The 18,849-nt window shown below is 51.9% G+C and overlaps 1 protein-coding gene across 1 annotated transcript in view; it reads left to right on the forward strand.

Moving 5' to 3' along the window:
* The window catches only part of LOC140368294 (protein bicaudal D homolog 1-like), a 51,252-nt gene extending 37,575 nt beyond the window's left edge, over positions 1–13,677 (forward strand). The window contains exons 8-11 of the mRNA XM_072455267.1: positions 1,308–1,641; positions 9,767–9,961; positions 10,279–10,430; positions 12,908–13,677. Of these exons, the coding sequence (XP_072311368.1) occupies positions 1,308–1,641; positions 9,767–9,961; positions 10,279–10,430; positions 12,908–13,655 (1,429 nt within the window). The 3' untranslated portion in view covers positions 13,656–13,677. The remainder of the gene's footprint in view (positions 1–1,307; positions 1,642–9,766; positions 9,962–10,278; positions 10,431–12,907) is intronic.
* Positions 13,678–18,849: the final 5,172 nt, after the last annotated feature.

Here is an 18,849-nt window from a genome sequence, read left to right on the forward strand (position 1 = left end):
AGCACAGAGCACCTCCAGGACACTGCACCTCCACAGCACAGAGCACCTCCAGGACACTGCACCTCCACAGCACAGAGCACCTCCAGGACACTGCACCTCCACAGCACAGAGCACCTCCAGGACACTGCACCTCCACAGCACAGAGCACCTCCAGGACACTGCACCTCCACAGCACAGAGCACCTCCAGGACACTGCACCTCCACAGCACAGAGCACCTCAGACACTGCACCTCCACAGCACAGAGCACCTCCAGGACACTGCACCTCCACAGCACAGAGCACCTCCAGGACACTGCACCTCCACAGCACAGAGCACCTCCAGGACACTGCACCTCCACAGCACAGAGCACCTCAGACACTGCACCTCCCACAGTCCAGAGCACCTCCCAGACACTGCACCTCCACAGCACAGAGCACCTCAGACACTGCACCTCCCACAGTCCAGAGCACCTCCCAGACACTGCACCTCCACAGCACAGAGCACCTCAGACACTGCACCTCCCACAGTCCAGAGCACCTCCCAGACACTGCACCTCCACAGCACAGAGCACCTCCAGGACACTGCACCTCCACAGTCCAGAGCACCTCCAGGACACTGCACCTCCACAGTCCAGAGCACCTCCAGGACACTGCACCTCCACAGCACAGAGCACCTCCAGGACACTGCACCTCCACAGCACAGAGCACCTCCAGGACACTGCACCTCCACAGCACAGAGCACCTCCAGGACACTGCACCTCCACAGCACAGAGCACCTCCAGGACACTGCACCTCCACAGTCCAGAGCACCTCCAGGACACTGCACCTCCACAGCACAGAGCACCTCCCAGACACTGCACCTCCACAGCACAGAGCACCTCCAGGACACTGCACCTCCACAGCACAGAGCACCTCCAGGACACTGCACCTCCACAGCACAGAGCACCTCTCGGACATTGGACTCTCGGCTCTGTACAGATTCTCACATGTCTCCTAGTCCAGTCCCGTCCACTGCAATAAGGCCCGACATTTCAAGGTGAAATTCAGTTCAAGGGACGGGGGGTGTGGTCACTACGTTTGCATGCTCTGAGGGACATGTTGTGATGTGGACACCTTTGTGGACACCGGTGTGGACACTGGTGTGGACACTGGTGTGGACACTGGTGTGGACACTGGTGTGGACACTGGTGTGGACACTGGTGTGAGCACTGAGGGACATGTGGTGGCGTGGACACCTGTGTGACCCTGGGGGACATGTGGTGGTGTGGACACTGGTATGGACCCTGGGGGACATGTGTGGACAGGAAACTAACAGACTTGTCTCACAGACAGGGTCGGGGGATGCGTGGCCTCAAAGCCATGTCTGCAGACAACAGTAAAGTGCTGCTCACGCCGCGCCTCGCTCGTCGCCTCATGGCGGCCTCGGCAGGTTGTCGTCGGGAGTCCTACAGCCCTCCGGGATCCCCTTCTAAAGAGCCCTTGTCCAGGGAGGAGGGCCCTTTATCCAGGGAGGAGGGCCCCTTATCCAGGGAGGAAGGCCCCACCTCAGCCAGCAGTGGCTCTTCATCCTCCTCCTCTTCCTCGTCTCCTGCTCCTGAGCCTCCTGCAGAACCGCGCCGGGAGCCCAACATCCAGCACCTGAGCGCCCTCATCAGGGAGCAGGTATGTCCTCACACACAGAGTCCACAGCTGTGCCCCTAGAGGCCAGCTGTGCCCCTAGAGGCCAGCTGTGCCCCTAGATGCCAGGTGTGCCCCTAGAGGCCAGGTGTGCCCCTAGAGGCCAGGTGCGCCCCTAGAGGCCAGCTGTGCCCCTAGAGGCCAGCTGTGCCCCTAGATGCCAGGTGTGCCCCTAGAGGCCAGGTGTGCCCCTAGAGGCCAGGTGCGCCCCTAGAGGCCAGAATCACAGTTAAAATATGCATCTAAAAAGTCGATTGAATCTTTTCCATGTAATTTATCTTTGAAAAATGTTGATATTTTATGTTTGGAAATGTGTTCACTCTGTTCAGTCGTGTGCGCGGTACATTCTCTGCTCCAGCTGCAGCGCCGCTAAACGCTCCTGTAAAGACTCATTCTTACGTCTTTACAGCAGAAACGACTTTAACTCGTGACACGATTAAACGTGTGAGACACAGGAGCAGGTTTTATAGATGCAGCGCTGCTAAGCGGGTCAGACTAGTGCTCGCTCCGGTTTGTGTACGCTCATTCCAGCTGTGTCCAGCGCTGCGTGTGGAGGAACATGGACACTCTTGTCCTGACGCTCAGAAACATGTGACTGAAGTTCCCCACGCTCTGCAGTCTGGTTTTGACATTTCCATCGCTCTGAACTTTAGACACAATCAAATGAAACCTTTGGGATGGACAGTGACCTCTGCAGTGACCTCTACAGTGACCTCTACAGTGACCTCTTCAGTGACCCCTGCAGTGACCTCTACAGTGACCTCTACAGTGACCTCTGCAGTGACCTCTACAGTGACCTCTACAGTGACCTCTGCAGTGACCTCTACAGTGACCTCTTCAGTGACCCCTGCAGTGACCTCTACAGTGACCTCTACAGTGACCTCTGCAGTGACCTCTACAGTGACCTCTTCAGTGACCCCTGCAGTGACCTCTACAGTGACCTCTACAGTGACCTCTACAGTGACCTCTGCAGTGACCCCTGCAGTGACCTCTACAGTGACCTCTACAGTGACCTCTACAGTGACCCCTGCAGTGACCTCTACAGTGACCTCTACAGTGACCTCTGCAGTGACCCCTGCAGTGACCTCTACAGTGACCTCTACAGTGACCTCTACAGTGACCTCTGCAGTGACCTCTACAGTGACCTCTGCAGTGACCTCTTTAAAATGTTCACTCTTTGTTCCATTGCAGACATTTGCTAAAATATTCTAATATTTCTTTATTTTTTTTTACTATATTTTTTTGCAAATGTCCATCCATCCATTTTCTGCTGCTTTATCCTGGGCCGGGTCGCGGGGGCAGCAGTCTGAGCAGGGACTCCCAGACTTCCTCCTCCCCAGACACTTCCTCTAACTCCTCCGGGGGGATCCAGAGGCGTTCCCAGGCCAGCCGAGAGACATAGTCTCTCCAGCGTGTCCTGGTTCTTCCCCGGGGCCTCTTCCCGGTGGGACATGCCCGGAACACCTCCCGAGGGAGGCGCCCAGGAGGCTCCGGAACAGATGCCCGAGCCACCTCAGCTGGAGGAGCAGCGGCTCACCCTATCTCTAAGGGAGCGCCCAGCCACACGGCGGAGGAAACTCATTTCGACCGCTTGTATCCGCGATCTTGTTCTTTCGGTCACTACCCAAAGCTCATGACCATAGGTGAGGTCAGAACGTAGAGCGACCGGTCAAATCAAATCAAATCAAATCAATTTATTTTTGTAAGGCCCAAAATCACAACAACAGTTGCCTCTGAGGGCCACAGGGAGAAATGAATCAACAATGTCTGTGGTGGCGATGAAGTCAGACAATGTCTGTGGTGGCGAGGGACGATGTCCCAGGGTCCTCTGTCCTTAGACTCTCCTTCTCGGCCAGGAAAAACTACAAAAAAAACCTCTTTGGGAAAAAAGCGTAGAAACCTGGAGGAGTTCCAGTGAAGGAGAGATCCCACTCTCACAGACGGACACGAGGGAGACTGGAGCTGGACCCACTCTTCAGGCAGAAGAGGGACCGTCTGAGTCGAGCTGGACCCACTCTTCAGGCAGAAGAGGGACCGTCTGAGTCGAGCTGGACCCACTCTTCAGGCAGAAGAGGGACCGTCGGAGGCGAGCTGGACCCACTCTTCAGGCAGACGAGGGACCGTCGGAGGCGAGCTGGACCCACTCTTCAGGCAGATGAGGGACCGACTGAGGCGAACTGGAGCCACTCTTCAGGCAGATGAGGGACCGTCCACACAGGGCAGGGACCACTTCACCAGGGGAGGGGCATCTGGGTCCACAGGTCCTCAGAAGTGAGAGAAAGAAAAGAAGGCGGTGAACAGTTTGCAAGTGGAATCAAAAAATAAATATTGTTTGATAGCATAAGTAGTCAGAAGAAGAGGATAGTGCTCAAGCTAAGCCGGTAAATCCAGCTTTGTCTTTGGACTCAGCTCCTTCTTCACCACAACAGTCGATGCAGCGACTGCATCACTGCAGCCGCTGCACCGATCCAACTGTCGATCTCACGCTCCATCCTTCCTTCACTCGTGAACAAGACCCCGAGATACTTGAACTCCTCCACTTGGGGCAAGGACCCCCCACCCACCTGGAGAAGGCAAGCCACCTTTTTCCGGTCGAGAACCATGGCCTCTGATTTGGAGCTGATTCTCATCCCAGCCGCTTCACACTCGGCTGCAAACCGTCCCAGTGCAGCTGCAGGTCCGGGTTTGATGGAGCCATCAGGACAACATTGTCTGCAAACAACAGAGATGGAATCATGCGGTTCCCAAACCGGACACTCTCAGACCCCTGACCACACCCTCTGACCCCTGACCACACCCTCCGACCCCTAACTGCGCCTAGAAATTCTGTCCATAAAAACTATGAACAGAACCAGTGACAAAGGCAGCCCTGGCGGACATCCAACATGCACTGGGAGCAGGTCTGACTTACTGCCGGCAATGAACACAGCTCCTGCTCCGGTCATACAGGGACCGGACAGCCCTGAGCAAAGGGCCCCAGACCCCGTACTCCCGGAGCACCCCCCAAAGGACACCCCGAGGGACACGGTCGAAAACCTTCTCCAGATCCACAAAGCACATGTGACTGGTTGGGCAAACTCCCATGAGCCCTCGAGCACCCGATGGAGGGTATAGAGCTGGTCCAGTGTTCCACGACCGGGACGAAAACCGCTCTGCTCCTCCTGAAACCGAGGTTCGACTATCAGTCGGATTCTCCTCTCCAGGACCTGGAATAGACCTTACCCGGGAGGCTGAGGAGTGTGATCCCTCTGTAGTTGGAACACACCCTCCGGTCCCCCTTCTTGAACAGAGGGACCACCACCCGGTCTGCCAGTCCAGAGGCACGGTCCCCGACCGCCACGCGATGTTGCAGAGACGTGTCAACCAAGACAGTCCTACAACATCCAGATACTTTAGGTACTCAGGGTGGATCTCATCCACCCCCGGAGCCCTGCCACCGAGGAGTTTGCCAACAACCTCAGTGACTTCAGCTTGGGTGATGGACGAGTCCCTCTGAATCCTCAGTCTCTACTTTCTATTCGGAAGACGTGACTGAGGGATTAAGGAGATCCTCAAAGTATTCCTTCCACCGTCCTACGACATCCCCAGTCGAGGTCAGCAGGCCTCCACCCGCACCGTAAACGGTGTTGATGAGGCACTGCTTCCCCCTCCTGAGGCGCCGGACGGTTTGCCAGAATTTCTTTGGTGCCGACCGATAGTCCTCCTCCATGGCCTCCCCGAACTCCTCCCAGGCCCGGGTTTTTGCCTCTGCGACAACACGAGTCGCGGCTCGCTTGGCCTGCCGATACCTGTCGATGACCTCCGGAGACCTACAAGCCAGAGTGGCCTGATAGGCCTCCTTCTTCAGTCTGACGGCATCCCTTACTTCCGGTGTCCACCACCGGGTTCGGGGGCCACCACGACAGACACCGGAGACCTTGTGACCACAGCTCCGAGCAGCCGCATCAACAATGGAGGCGGAGAACATGGTCCACTCGGACTCAATGTCCCCAACCTCCCCCGGGACATGGGAGAAGCTCTCCCGGAGGTGCAAGTTGAATACCCTACTGACAGAGGGCTCCACTAGACGTTCCCAACAGACCCTCACAATGCGTTTGGGTATGCCAAGTCTGTCCGGCTTCCTCCTCCGCCAGCGGATCCAACTCACCACCAGGTGGTGATCGGTTGACAGCTCTGCCCCTCTCTTCACCCGAGTGTCCAAGACACGCGGCCGGAGGTCTGATGACACGACAACAAAGTCGATCATTGACCTCCGGCCTGTGTCCTGGTGCCACGTGCACTGATGGACACCCTTGTGCTTGAACATGGTGTTCATTATGGACAATCCGTTTGTCCTGCTTTTTGGGTCTCTTCAGTCTGTTAAGAGCCCAAGCAGGGTAACCACAGGCTGAGAAAGCATTCCGGAAGTGTTTTTCCTCTTGTCCTCTTGTCCTCTGAGCAGGTGGACACCTCTTGTCCTCTGAGCTGGTGGACACCTCTTGTCCTCTGAGCAGGTGGACACCTCTTGTCCTCTGAGCAGGTGGGCTCCTCTTGTCCTCTGAGCTGGTGGACACCTCTTGTCCTCTGAGCAGGTGGACTCCTCTTGTCCTCTGAGCAGGTGGGCACCTCTTGTCCTCTGAGCAGGTGGGCACCTCTTGTCCTCTGAGCAGGTGGGCACCTCTTTGACTCTGTGTTGTAAAGTTCTGTTTCCTTTATACTTCTATTTGGAGCTTCCCGTCCTCTGATCGTGGAACAATTGAGAAAGGCCCAGTGGTTCTCCTTAGGGTCTTCTCTTAGGGTCTTCTCTTAGGGTCTTCTCTTAGGGTCTTCTCTTAGGGTCTTCTCTTGTAAACCTGATGTTCAGGTCCACATTGATCTGCTCTGAGAAGCTTCAGCTCTTGTTTCTTGATTGTAACAAATGTATCATCAACGTAGCAAAACCAAAGCTTTGGGGCAATGGCTTTTCTTCTAAAGTGCACTTCTTCTCAAAGTGCACTTCTTCTCAAAGTGCACTTCTTCTCAAAGTGCACTTCTTCTCAAAGTGCACCTCTTCTCAAAGTGCACTTCTTCTCAAGTGCACTTCTTCTCAAAGTGCACTTCTTCTCAAAGTGCACCTCTTCTCAAAGTGCACTTCTTCTCAAGTGCACTTCTTCTCAAAGTGCACTTCTTCTCAAAGTGCACCTCTTCTCAAAGTGCACTTCTTAAGTGCACTTCTTCTCAAAGTGCACCTCTTCTCAAAGTGCACTTCTTAAGTGCACTTCTTCTCAAAGTGCACTTCTTCTCAAAGTGCACCTCTTCTCAAAGTGCACTTCTTCTCAAGTGCACTTCTTCTCAAAGTGCACTTCTTCTCAAAGTGCACTTCTTCTCAAAGTGCACCTCTTCTCAAAGGGCACTTCTTCTCAAAGTGCACTTCTTCTCAAAGTGCACCTCTTCTCAAAGTGCACTTCTTCTCAAAGTGCACTTCTTCTCAAAGTGCACCTCTTCTCAAAGTGCACTTCTTCTCAAGTGCACTTCTTCTCAAAGTGCACCTCCTCTCAAAGTGCACTTCTTCTCAAGTGCACTTCTTCTCAAAGTGCACTTCTTCTCAAAGTGCACCTCTTCTCAAAGTGCACTTCTTAAGTGCACTTCTTCTCAAAGTGCACTTCTTCTCAAAGTGCACCTCTTCTCAAAGTGCACCTCTTCTCAAAGTGCACTTCTTCTCAAAGTGCACTTCTTCTCAAAGTGCACCTCTTCTCAAAGTGCACTTCTTCTCAAGTGCACTTCTTCTCAAAGTGCACTTCTTCTCAAGTGCACTTCTTCTCAAAGTGCACTTCTTCTCAAAGTGCACCTCTTCTCAAAGTGCACTTCTTCTTAAAGTGCACCTCTTCTCAAAGTGCACTTCTTCTCAAGTGCACTTCTTCTCAAAGTGCACTTCTTCTCAAAGTGCACCTCTTCTCAAAGTGCACTTCTTCTCAAGTGCACTTCTTCTCAAAGTGCACTTCTTCTCAAAGTGCACCTCTTCTCAAAGTGCACTTCTTCTCAAAGTGCACTTCTTCTCAAAGTGCACCTCTTCTCAAAGTTCACTTCTTCTCAAAGTGCACCTCTTCTCAAAGTGCACTTCTTCTCAGTGCACCTCTTCTCAAAGTGCACTTCTTCTCAAGTGCACTTCTTCTCAAAGTGCACTTCTTCTCAAAGTGCACCTCTTCTCAAAGTGCACTTCTTCTCAAAGTGCACTTCTTCTCAAAGTGCACCTCTTCTCAAAGTGCACTTCTTCTCAAAGTGCACCTCTTCTCAAAGTGCACTTCTTCTCAAGTGCACCTCTTCTCAAAGTGCACTTCTTCTCAAAGTGCACCTCTTCTCAAAGTGCACTTCTTCTCAAGTGTACTTCTTCTCAAAGTGCACTTCTTCTCAAAGTGCACCTCTTCTCAAAGTGCACTTCTTCTCAAGTGCACTTCTTCTCAAAGTGCACTTCTTCTCAAAGTGCACCTCTTCTCAAAGTGCACTTCTTCTCAAAGTGCACTTCTTCTCAAAGTGCACCTCTTCTCAAAGTGCACTTCTTCTCAAGTGCACTTCTTCTCAAAGTGCACTTCTTCTCAAAGTGCACCTCTTCTCAAAGTGCACTTCTTCTCAAAGTGCACCTCTTCTCAAAGTGCACTTCTTCTCAAGTGCACTTCTTCTCAAAGTGCACTTCTTCTCAAAGTGCACTTCTTCTCAAAGTGCACTTCTTCTCAAAGTGCACCTCTTCTCAAAGTGCACTTCTTCTCAAGTGCACTTCTTCTCAAAGTGCACTTCTTCTCAAAGTGCACCTCTTCTCAAAGTGCACTTCTTCTCAAGTGCACTTCTTCTCAAAGTGCACTTCTTCTCAAAGTGCACCTCTTCTCAAAGTGCACTTCTTCTCAAAGTGCACTTCTTCTCAAAGTGCACCTCTTCTCAAAGTGCACTTCTTCTCAAGTGCATTTCTTCTCAAAGTGCACTTCTTCTCAAAGTGCACCTCTTCTCAAAGTGCACTTCTTCTCAAGTGCACTTCTTCTCAAAGTGCACTTCTTCTCAAAGTGCACCTCTTCTCAAAGTGCACTTCTTAAGTGCACTTCTTCTCAAAGTGCACTTCTTCTCAAAGTGCACCTCTTCTCAAAGTGCACTTCTTCTCAAGTGCACTTCTTCTCAAAGTGCACTTCTTCTCAAAGTGCACCTCTTCTCAAAGTGCACTTCTTCTCAAAGTGCACTTCTTCTCAAAGTGCACCTCTTCTCAAAGTGCACTTCTTCTCAAGTGCACTTCTTCTCAAAGTGCACTTCTTCTCAAGTGCACTTCTTCTCAAAGTGCACTTCTTCTCAAAGTGCACCTCTTCTCAAAGTGCACTTCTTCTCAAGTGCACTTCTTCTCAAAGTGCACTTCTTCTCAAAGTGCACCTCTTCTCAAAGTGCACTTCTTCTCAAAGTGCACTTCTCAAAGTGCACCTCTTCTCAAAGTGCACTTCTTCTCAAGTGCACTTCTTCTCAAAGTGCACTTCTTCTCAAGTGCACTTCTTCTCAAAGTGCACTTCTTCTCAAAGTGCACCTCTTCTCAAAGTGCACTTCTTCTCAAGTGCACTTCTTCTCAAAGTGCACTTCTTCTCAAAGTGCACCTCTTCTCAAAGTGCACTTCTTCTCAAGTCCACTTCTTCTCAAAGTGCACTTCTTCTCAAAGTGCACTTCTTCTCAAGTGCACTTCTTCTCAAAGTGCACTTCTTCTCAAGTGCACTTCTTCTCAAAGTGCACCTCTTCTCAAAGTGCACTTCTTCTCAAGTGCACTTCTTCTCAAAGTGCACTTCTTCTCAAAGTGCACCTCTTCTCAAAGTGCACTTCTTCTCAAGTGCACTTCTTCTCAAAGTGCACTTCTTCTCAAAGTGCACCTCTTCTCAAAGTGCACTTCTTCTCAAGTGCACTTCTTCTCAAAGTGCACTTCTTCTCAAAGTGCACCTCTTCTCAAAGTGCACTTCTTCTCAAAGTGCACTTCTTCTCAAATGTACAGGTCTCTATGGGAGAGACGGGCGGTAAAATGGGAGGTGTTTTTGTTGTTGCGTTTCTAGTTTTGTTCAGTGCAGTTCTTGACTTCATGAAGACCGTTGCTTTTCCACTGCACAATGTCCGTCCTGACAGTGACCTTCACTCGCAGGTGAAGCACCTCCAGCACGCAGTGGATCGCTCTCAGCAGCTGTCCAAGCAGAAGGCTGCTGCGCGGGAGCTGACTCCACTGCTGGACAAGGACAAAGAGAGCTGCCTGGACGAGCTGCTCAAGCTCAAGTCTCTGCTCAGCACCAAGAGAGAACAGATCGCCACTTTACGACTGGTGCTGAAGGCCAACAAGCAGGTACCGCACAGCGCGCACGCACAGCGCGCACAGCGCGCACGCACAGCACGCACAGCACAGCACGCACGCACAGCACGCACAGCACCATCTCGTCTGGGTTTGACTCCCTCTCCCGCCTCATGTTGCTTTAGTTCCACATGGAGCCCGTGTGACCTTAAAGACTTAAGTCATGTTCAGAGTTGACGTGTTCGTTTAGGCCTCGTCTCCTCAGCACAATCCCAGAGCGAGTTCTGAGCAATCATATACATGACGCTATATGTTAATGACCTCATCTTATTATCAAAGCAATAATGACGTTATCGCACCGTTCTTTTCAGACTGCGGAAAGTGCTTTGACAAACCTGAAAAGTAAGTATGAAAAAGAGAAGTCGCTGGTGACAAACGCCATGACAAAGCTGAGGAACGAGCTGAAGGCGCTGAAAGAAGACGCTGTCACCTTCTCCTCCCTGAGAGCCATGTTTGCAAGCAGGTGAAGCTCCGCCCCCTCTGTGTGTCTGACCCTCATTGTCCTCTGTGTGTCTGACCCTCACTGTCCTCTGTGTGTCTGACCCTCACTGTCCTCTGTGTGTCTGACCCTCACTGTCCTCTGTGTGTCTGACCCTCACTGACCTGTGTCTGACCCTCACTGTCCTCTGTCTGACCCTCACTGTCCTCTGTCTGACCCTCACTGTCCTCTGTCTGACCTTCACTGTCCTCTGTCTGACCCTCACTGTCCTCTGTGTGTCTGACCCTCATTGTCCTCTGTGTGTCTGACCCTCACTGTCTTCTGTCTGACCCTCACTGTCCTCTGTCTGACCTTCACTGTCCTCTGTCTGACCCTCACTGTCCTCTGTGTGTCTGACCCTCACTGTCCTCTGTGTGTCTGACCCTCATTGTCCTCTGTGTGTCTGACCCTCACTGTCCTCTGTCTGATCCTCACTGTCCTGTGTCTGACCATCACTGTCCTCTGTCTGACCCTCACTGTCCTGTGTCTGACCCTCACTGTCCTCTGTGTGTCTGACCCTCACTGTCCTCTGTGTGTCTGACCCTCACTGTCCTCTGTCTGACCCTCACTGTCCTGTGTCTGACCATCACTGTCCTCTGTCTGACCCTCACTGTCCTCTGTCTGACCCTCACTGTCCTCTGTCTGACCCTCACTGTCCTCTGTGTGTCTGACCCTCATTGTCCTCTGTGTGTCTGACCCTCACTGTCCTCTGTGTGTCTGACCCTCATTGTCCTCTGTGTGTCTGACACTCACTGTCCTCTGTCTGACCTTCACTGTCCTCTGTCTGACCCTCACTGTCCTCTGTGTGTCTGACCCTCATTGTCCTCTGTGTGTCTGACCCTCACTGTCCTCTGTCTGACCCTCACTGTCCTGTGTCTGACCATCACTGTCCTCTGTCTGACCCTCACTGTCCTGTGTCTGACCCTCACTGTCCTCTGTGTGTCTGACACTCACTGTCCTCTGTCTGACCCTCACTGTCCTCTGTCTGACCTTCACTGTCCTCTGTCTGACCCTCACTGTCCTCTGTCTGACCCTCACTATCCTCTGTGTGTCTGACCCTCACTGTCCTCTGTGTGTCTGACCCTCATTGTCCTCTGTGTGTCTGACCCTCACTGTCCTCTGTCTGATCCTCACTGTCCTCTGTCTGACCATCACTGTCCTCTGTCTGACCCTCACTGTCCTCTGTCTGACCATCACTGTCCTGTGTCTGACCATCACTGTCCTCTGTCTGACCCTCACTGTCCTCTGTGTGTCTGACCCTCACTGTCCTCTGTGTGTCTGACCCTCACTGTCCTCTGTCTGACCCTCACTGTCCTGTGTCTGACCATCACTGTCCTCTGTCTGACCCTCACTGACCTGTGTCTGACCCTCACTGTCCTCTGTCTGACCCTCACTGTCCTCTGTCTGACCCTCACTGACCTGTGTCTGACCCTCACTGTCCTCTGTGTGTCTGACCCTCACTGTCCTCTGTGTGTCTGACCCTCATTGTCCTCTGTGTGTCTGACCCTCACTGACCTGTGTCTGACCCTCACTGTCCTCTGTCTGACCCTCACTGTCCTCTGTGTGTCTGACCCTCATTGTCCTCTGTGTGTCTGACCCTCACTGTCCTCTGTCTGACCCTCACTGTCCTCTGTCTGACCCTCACTGTCCTCTGTGTGTCTGACCCTCACTGTCCTCTGTGTGTCTGACCCTCATTGTCCTCTGTGTGTCTGACCCTCACTGTCCTCTGTCTGACCCTCACTGTCCTCTGTCTGACCATCACTGTCCTGTGTCTGACCATCACTGTCCTCTGTCTGACCCTCACTATCCTCTGTGTGTCTGACCCTCATTGTCCTCTGTGTGTCTGACCCTCACTGTCCTCTGTCTGATCCTCACTGTCCTCTGTCTGACCATCACTGTCCTCTGTCTGACCCTCACTGTCCTCTGTCTGACCATCACTGTCCTGTGTCTGACCATCACTGTCCTCTGTCTGACCCTCACTGACCTGTGTCTGACCCTCACTGTCCTCTGTGTGTCTGACCCTCACTGTCCTCTGTGTGTCTGACCCTCATTGTCCTCTGTGTGTCTGACCCTCACTGTCCTCTGTCTGACCTTCACTGTCCTCTGTCTGACCCTCACTGTCCTCTGTCTGACCCTCACTGTCCTCTGTGTGTCTGACCCTCACTGTCCTCTGTCTGATCCTCACTGTCCTCTGTCTGACCATCACTGTCCTCTGTCTGACCCTCACTGTCCTGTGTCTGACCATCACTGTCCTCTGTCTGACCCTCACTGTCCTGTGTCTGACCATCACTGTCCTCTGTCTGACCATCACTGTCCTCTGTCTGACCATCACTGTCCTCTGTCTGATCCTCACTGTCCTCTGTGTGTCTGACCATCAGTGTCCTCTATCTGTCCCTCAGTGTCCTCTATCTGTCCCTCAGTGTCCTCTGCCCCTCAGTGTCCTCATGTCCTCTGTCCCTCAGGTGTGACGAGTATGTGACACAGTTGGATGAGATGCAGAGGCAGCTGGCGGCGGCTGAGGACGAGAAGAAGACTCTGAACTCTCTGCTGAGAATGGCCATTCAGCAGAAACTGGCCCTGACCCAGCGCCTGGAGGACTTAACCTTCGACCAGGAGCAGAGCCGCCGCTCCAGGGGCCCCAGACTGAGCCTCGGCAAACCCACTCCTAAAGTAAGTCCCCCGCCCACGGCTCCGCCCTCCACCGCATCCGGGCAACCTTCCTCAGCCTTGACTCCAGGCAGATGTCCACCTTCAGGCCTGACCAGTCCCACGGCAGCGCCCCCAGACTGTGCATCCAGCGGCTCCTCTCCTAGTGCTGCTCCCACAGACCGGCCCCCGGCCCTGGAAACCCCCTCGTCCCCCTGCAGTCTTCTGTCTGTCCCTGTCAGACCAGCCTCGTCCCAGTGGGCGGTGGGAGTGCGGACATTCGTGCTAAACTCTCACAGTATCAGCGTGAGCAGGTCCCCTGGGGGCCCCCGCAGCTTGCCTCTGTCCAGGCCGTACATCTCAGACAGGCAGGTCCCCTCAGTGCCCTACCGGCCCCCCTCCTCAGGGCTCAGACGCTCCACATGGGCCCCCCCAGCCCGAACCCGGCCCCTCTACAGTGTGGCTCACTCCTCTGTTCTTTACAGTGGCCCCTCCTACAGTCACTCCTCTCACTACAGCCCCCTGTACCCCAGGGCCTACAGCTCCTACCGGCCCCGACACTAACACCTGGCCCTCGGGCGGGCCCCTGCTGCACTCAGGGATTCCACAGAGGAGCACAAGGCTGTCGTCTGTGAGGGATCAGACTTTAGGACAGACTCTGAGGTGGTCCGACCGACACAGATCTGATTGTGGTTCATTCTGAGCAAACTGACTGATTCTAGCCCCAAAAGTCATGCACCGTATCCACGGCGACCACTGGGGGACCGCAACGTGAAGAGGAGATGGAGTGAAGTTACAGCAAGCTCTGCAGAAGTGCCTTCAAACACAAGAACATATCACCCATGTCACCATCATGAGACTTCTGTTCACAGCACACGTCTGCAGCTGAGGTCACACTGAGGTCACACTGAGGTCACACATCTGCAGCTGAGGTCACACTGAGGTCACACTGAGGTCACACTGAGGTCACACTGAGGTCACACTGAGGTCACACTGAGGTCACACGTCTGCAGCTGAGGTCACACTGAGGTCACACTGAGGTCACACATCTGCAGCTGAGGTCACACTGAGGTCACACTGAGGTCACACTGAGGTCACACTGAGGTCACACTGAGGTCACACTGAGGTCACACGTCTGCAGCTGAGGTCACACTGAGGTCACACTGAGGTCACACATCTGCAGCTGAGGTCACACTGAGGTCACACTGAGGTCACACATCTGCAGCTGAGGTCACACTGAGGTCACACTGAGGTCACACATCTGCAGCTGAGGTCACACTGAGGTCACACTGAGGTCACACATCTGCAGCTGAGGTCACACTGAGGTCACACTGAGGTCACACGTCTGCAGCTGAGGTCACACTGAGGTCACACTGAGGTCACACATCTGCAGCTGAGGTCACACTGAGGTCACACTGAGGTCACACATCTGCAGCTGAGGTCACACTGAGGTCACACTGAGGTCACACATCTGCAGGACTGGACCCTCATTGCCCCTCGTGACTCCACCTGTTCTTCTGATGCAAACCGTTTCACCTGGAGCCTTCTTTATAATCCCCAGCTCATGAGGGCTGACCACGCCCGGCTCATGAGGGCTGACCACGCCCGGCTCATGAGGGCTGACCACGCCCGGCTCATGAGGGCTGACCAGGCCCGGCTCATGAGGGCTGACCAGGCCCGGCTCATGAGGGCTGACCACGCCCGGCTCATGAGGGCTGACCACGCCTGGCTCATGAGGGCTGACCACGCCCGGCTCATGAGGGCTGACCACGCCCGGCTCATGAGGGCTGACCACGCCCGGCTCATGAGGGCTGACCACGCCCGGCTCATGAGGGCTGACCACGCCCGGCTCATGAGGGCTGACCAGGCCCGGCTCATGAGGGCTGACCACGCCCGGCTCATGAGGGCTGACCACGCCCGGCTCATGAGGGCTGACCACGCCCGGCTCATGAGGGCTGACCACGCCCGGCTCATGAGGGCTGACCACGCCCGGTCGGTCAATGTCCTCAGAGGGTTCATTCTTACAGATTTATTCCATGTTCACTCTTTAGGCTTTATACTTGTTTCCTTTGTGCGATTGCACTGCAGTTTGAACACAGACTCCTCACTTGCATCTGACCGCGTGTAAGTCCAGATCATTCCTGGCTCCCGAGGGCCCTCAGGAGATCAGGAGTGAGACAGTCATTGGAGCCTCCTCTTCTCCCTGAGTCCCGGGGAGCCGGGTCAGTTGTAGTAGGGCCTGCGTGTACAGCGTGTACTAAATACTTCCTCTGCTAATTAAAGACGAGCCCTGTGCGTTGATAAGTCCAATGTTACCATGGCGACGGGGGATGGTTTTGGGTAAAAGAGAGGGAAGAACGTCACATTGAGTATTTGAATATAAATGTTCTTTAATATACATTTTACATCCTGAAGAATGTTTATGGAGATTGGGATGTAATTATATTCAAAATACTACAATAGTAAACCAATGTATTTGTTTGTTACGTGATACTTTGTGTATGAAACAAAGGAGGTCACGGCGGGAGCATCTGACTCTGTGAGACGGAGGTTTACTTTGAATTCTTCTTTCTTCATTTAAACACATTTACCATCCCCTCTTACTCCATATCCATGGTAACCAGTATAAAAGGTTTATGTAAGTGAGGAACATTTCTTTCATTATTCAATGAAAAGTGCTGTCGGACTGCTTGTCTCCATGGAGAATGTTCCGCAGTGTGGCATTAAACGTTGCATTTACTCCATTATTAAAAACCTGCATTCTTAGCATGAGCGGGTTTGCCTCTCCACAGATCTGACCTGTAACCGTAAATTCAGTTTAATGCAGTATTGTGGAACATCTGAAGCAAACAGTGTGTGGCTTTACTTTCTCATTCTCAACTCACCGTTAAAGGAGACATATTATGCAGAGTCACCTTTAAAAAGAGCTTTTAGATGGTAGTTTTCTTTATTCTCTGCATTCAAGAGAAAACACTGCACTTGTTTTCCAAGCGACAGATTTCTGCAACGTCGATTCTTTTTTTTTTAATTCTTATTTTTTATTAAACACAGAACAAGACCAGAGAGCAAAGTAAAACAGGACTCGAGTAAAACAAACGCTAACGAAACAGAAAGATCACGGCACCTATAAATCAAAACAAGATCACATTTCCCTGTGAGTCATGGGCACTTTGACATGGGCTTAGAAAGAAACCAGGCTCAAACATGTGATCCTGTGGCTCAAACATGTGATCCTGTGGTTCAAACATGTGATCCTGTGGCTCAAACATGTGATCCTGTGGCTCAAACATGTGATCCTGTGGTTCAAACATGTGATCCTGTGGTTCAAACATGTGATCCTGTGGCTCAAACATGTGATCCTGTGGTTCAAACATGTGATCCTGTGGCTCAAACATGTGATCCTGTGGCTCAAACATGTGATCCTGTGGTTCAAACATGTGATCCTGTGGTTCAAACATGTGATCCTGTGGCTCAAACATGTGATCCTGTGGTTCAAACATGTGATCCTGTGGCTCAAACATGTGATCCTGTGGCTCAAACATGTGATCCTGTGGCTCAAACATGTGATCCTGTGGTTCAAACATGTGATCCTGTGGCTCAAACATGTGATCCTGTGGTTCAAACATGTGATCCTGTGGTTCAAACATGTGATCCTGTGGCTCAAACATGTGATCCTGTGGTTCAAACATGTGATCCTGTGGCTCAAACATGTGATCCTGTGGTTCAAACATGTGATCCTGTGGCTCAAACATGTGATCCTGTGGCTCAAACATGTGATCCTGTGGCTCAAACATGTGATCCTGTGGTTCAAACATGTGATCCTGTGGCTCAAACATGTGATCCTGTGGCTCAAACATGTGATCCTGTGGCTCAAACATGTGATCCTGTGGTTCAAACATGTGATCCTGTGGTTCAAACATGTGATCCTGTGGTTCAAACATGTGATCCTGTGGCTCAAACATGTGATCCTGTGGCTCAAACATGTGATCCTGTGGCTCAAACATGTGATCCTGTGGTTCAAACATGTGATCCTGTGGTTCAAACATGTGATCCTGTGGCTCAAACATGTGATCCTGTGGTTCAAACATGTGATCCTGTGGTTCAAACATGTGATCCTGTGGTTCCTGTGGTTCAAACATGTGATCCTGTGGTTCAAACATGTGATCCTGTGGCTCAAACATGTGATCCTGTGGCTCAAACATGTGATCCTGTGGTTCAAACATGTGATCCTGTGGCTCAAACATGTGATCCTGTGGTTCAAACATGTGATCCTGTGGCTCAAACATGTGATCCTGTGGCTCAAACATGTGATCCTGTGGTTCAAACATGTGATCCTGTGGTTCCTGTGGTTCAAACATGTGATCCTGTGGTTCAAACATGTGATCCTGTGGCTCAAACATGTGATCCTGTGGTTCAAACATGTGATCCTGTGGTTCAAACATGCGATCCTGTGGTTCAAACATGTGATCCTGTGGCTCAAACATGTGATCCTGTGGTTCAAACATGTGATTCTGTGGTTCAAACATGTGATCCTGTGGCTCAAACATGTGATCCTGTGGTTCAAACATGTGATCCTGTGGTTCTAACATGTGATCCTGTGGCTCAAACATGTGATCCTGTGGTTCAAACATGTGATCCTGTGGCTCAAACATGTGAACCTGTGGCTCAAACATGTGATCCTGTGGTTCAAACATGTGATTCTGTGGTTCAAACATGTGATCCTGTGGCTCAAACATGTGATCCTGTGGTTCAAACATGTGTTCCTGTGGTTCAAACATGTGATCTGTGGTTCAAACATGTGATCCTGTGGCTCAAACATGTGATCCTGTGGTTCAAACATGTGATTCTGTGGTTCAAACATGTGATCCTGTGGCTCAAACATGTGATCCTGTGGTTCAAACATGTGATCCTGTGGTTCAAACATGTGATCCTGTGGCTCAAACATGTGATCCTGTGGTTCAAACATGTGATCCTGTGGTTCAAACATGTGATCCTGTGGTTCAAACAGCGCCTGATGGGCGGCTGGTGGGAGACATCTTTCCCTCCACAAATGCAAAAAGAGAAGGCACAAAATCAATACAGCTAAAATAGGTTGACGTACATCGGCACAGACATGTTTGTTTAGAATACGTTTGGGTGCTTCACCTTTGGCCTCTGCCCAATGCTGCTTTGTGATTGGTCCAATCCTGCCCCACTGGTGCCTCGGGCCTATCACAATCAAACTCAACATCAGGAAGCTAACAAGATGGATATTCATTTCACAATGATGAATCTTGCTGGCAGGTTATTGTTTCATGTAATATAGTTTTAACCCGATGAAATTTGAGTCCTGCACACCAGTGTCAAAATGAGCCCGCTGTGTGTCGTCTGCATCTAACTACAGTGCGTTTTATTCTCACAAACTCATCTTAGTGAATAAGTAACGCTCAGAATGCACGAGGAAAGCTGCTGCGTAGGGTTTAAAAGTAGTTCAGTTTTTCACATTTTTAAAACGGTTAAAATAATTGACAGCACCTTTAATCAGTGACACTAATGTTTAAAGAAGTCCACAAGGAGCAGGTGGAGCAGGTGCAGCAGGTGCAGCAGGTGCAGCAGGTGCAGCAGGTGCAGCAGGTGCAGCAGGTGCAGCAGGTGCAGCAGGTGGAGCAGGTGCAGCAGGTGCAGCAGGTGCAGCAGGTGGAGCAGGTGCAGCAGGTGCAGCAGGTGCAGCAGGTGCAGCAGGTGCAGCAGGTGCAGCAGGTGGAGCAGGTGCAGCAGG

Source organism: Eucyclogobius newberryi, unplaced genomic scaffold, assembly GCF_026437365.1.
Source record: "Eucyclogobius newberryi isolate DKJ021-1_F unplaced genomic scaffold, fEucNew1.0.hap1 SCAF_2, whole genome shotgun sequence".
Taxonomy (NCBI): domain Eukaryota; kingdom Metazoa; phylum Chordata; class Actinopteri; order Gobiiformes; family Gobiidae; genus Eucyclogobius; species Eucyclogobius newberryi.